The 513-nt window shown below is 40.4% G+C and overlaps 1 protein-coding gene across 1 annotated transcript in view; it reads left to right on the top strand.

Annotated features, from left to right (window-relative positions):
* Window positions 1-513, top strand: part of slc2a3a (solute carrier family 2 member 3a) — a gene marked incomplete in the record, with an annotated part of 12,126 nt that overhangs the window by 1,750 nt on the left and 9,863 nt on the right. The window contains 1 exon segment of the mRNA XM_035681879.1: window positions 1-68. Within this exon segment, the coding sequence (XP_035537772.1) occupies window positions 1-68 (68 nt within the window).

Here is a 513-nt window from a genome sequence, read left to right as displayed (position 1 = left end):
GCCATCTTTAGCGTTGGTGGCATGGTTGGCTCCTTCAGTGTGGGAGTCATGGCAAACCGATTTGGCAGGTAGGAATTCAGTATAACCAGCTGAGGTGTTTGCACATTGTATCCGTATAATGCACAGGTACAAATGACAATCTGAATTTCAAATGTTTCTCTGCTGTGAGTTTTGTGCTTTTTCTTTAATGGAGTATTTCCTGTGTGGTTCAGCTGAACTGTCACAAGCCATTACTGCTAATGGAGGACATGAAGCGTGTCTGACTTGAGTCCACTGCTCGGCTCTAATGTTCCCTAGAGTTGTTCCTTCAGTCCTCCATTTGCCTCTGTGAAGCAAACCATAATCCCTCTTTCTTTCTGTGTCAACACTGTTGTTTTGACCACTGCCATAAATATTTTTTCCATATACCGTTAAAGAAATTTGCACTTCACAGTGGAAATACATTTTTCTCACTCACTTAAAATGGTATGAAATTGTCAACATATTCAGATTAACAAAAATCTGGGCAAAATA

This window comes from Morone saxatilis, unplaced genomic scaffold (genome assembly GCF_004916995.1).
Source record: "Morone saxatilis isolate NCDOM2014 unplaced genomic scaffold, NCSU_SB_2.0 Contig9, whole genome shotgun sequence".
NCBI classification, from domain to species: Eukaryota; Metazoa; Chordata; class Actinopteri; family Moronidae; genus Morone; species Morone saxatilis.
Note: the sequence above shows the minus strand (reverse complement) of the source record. Positions and strands in the feature narration are given on the sequence as shown.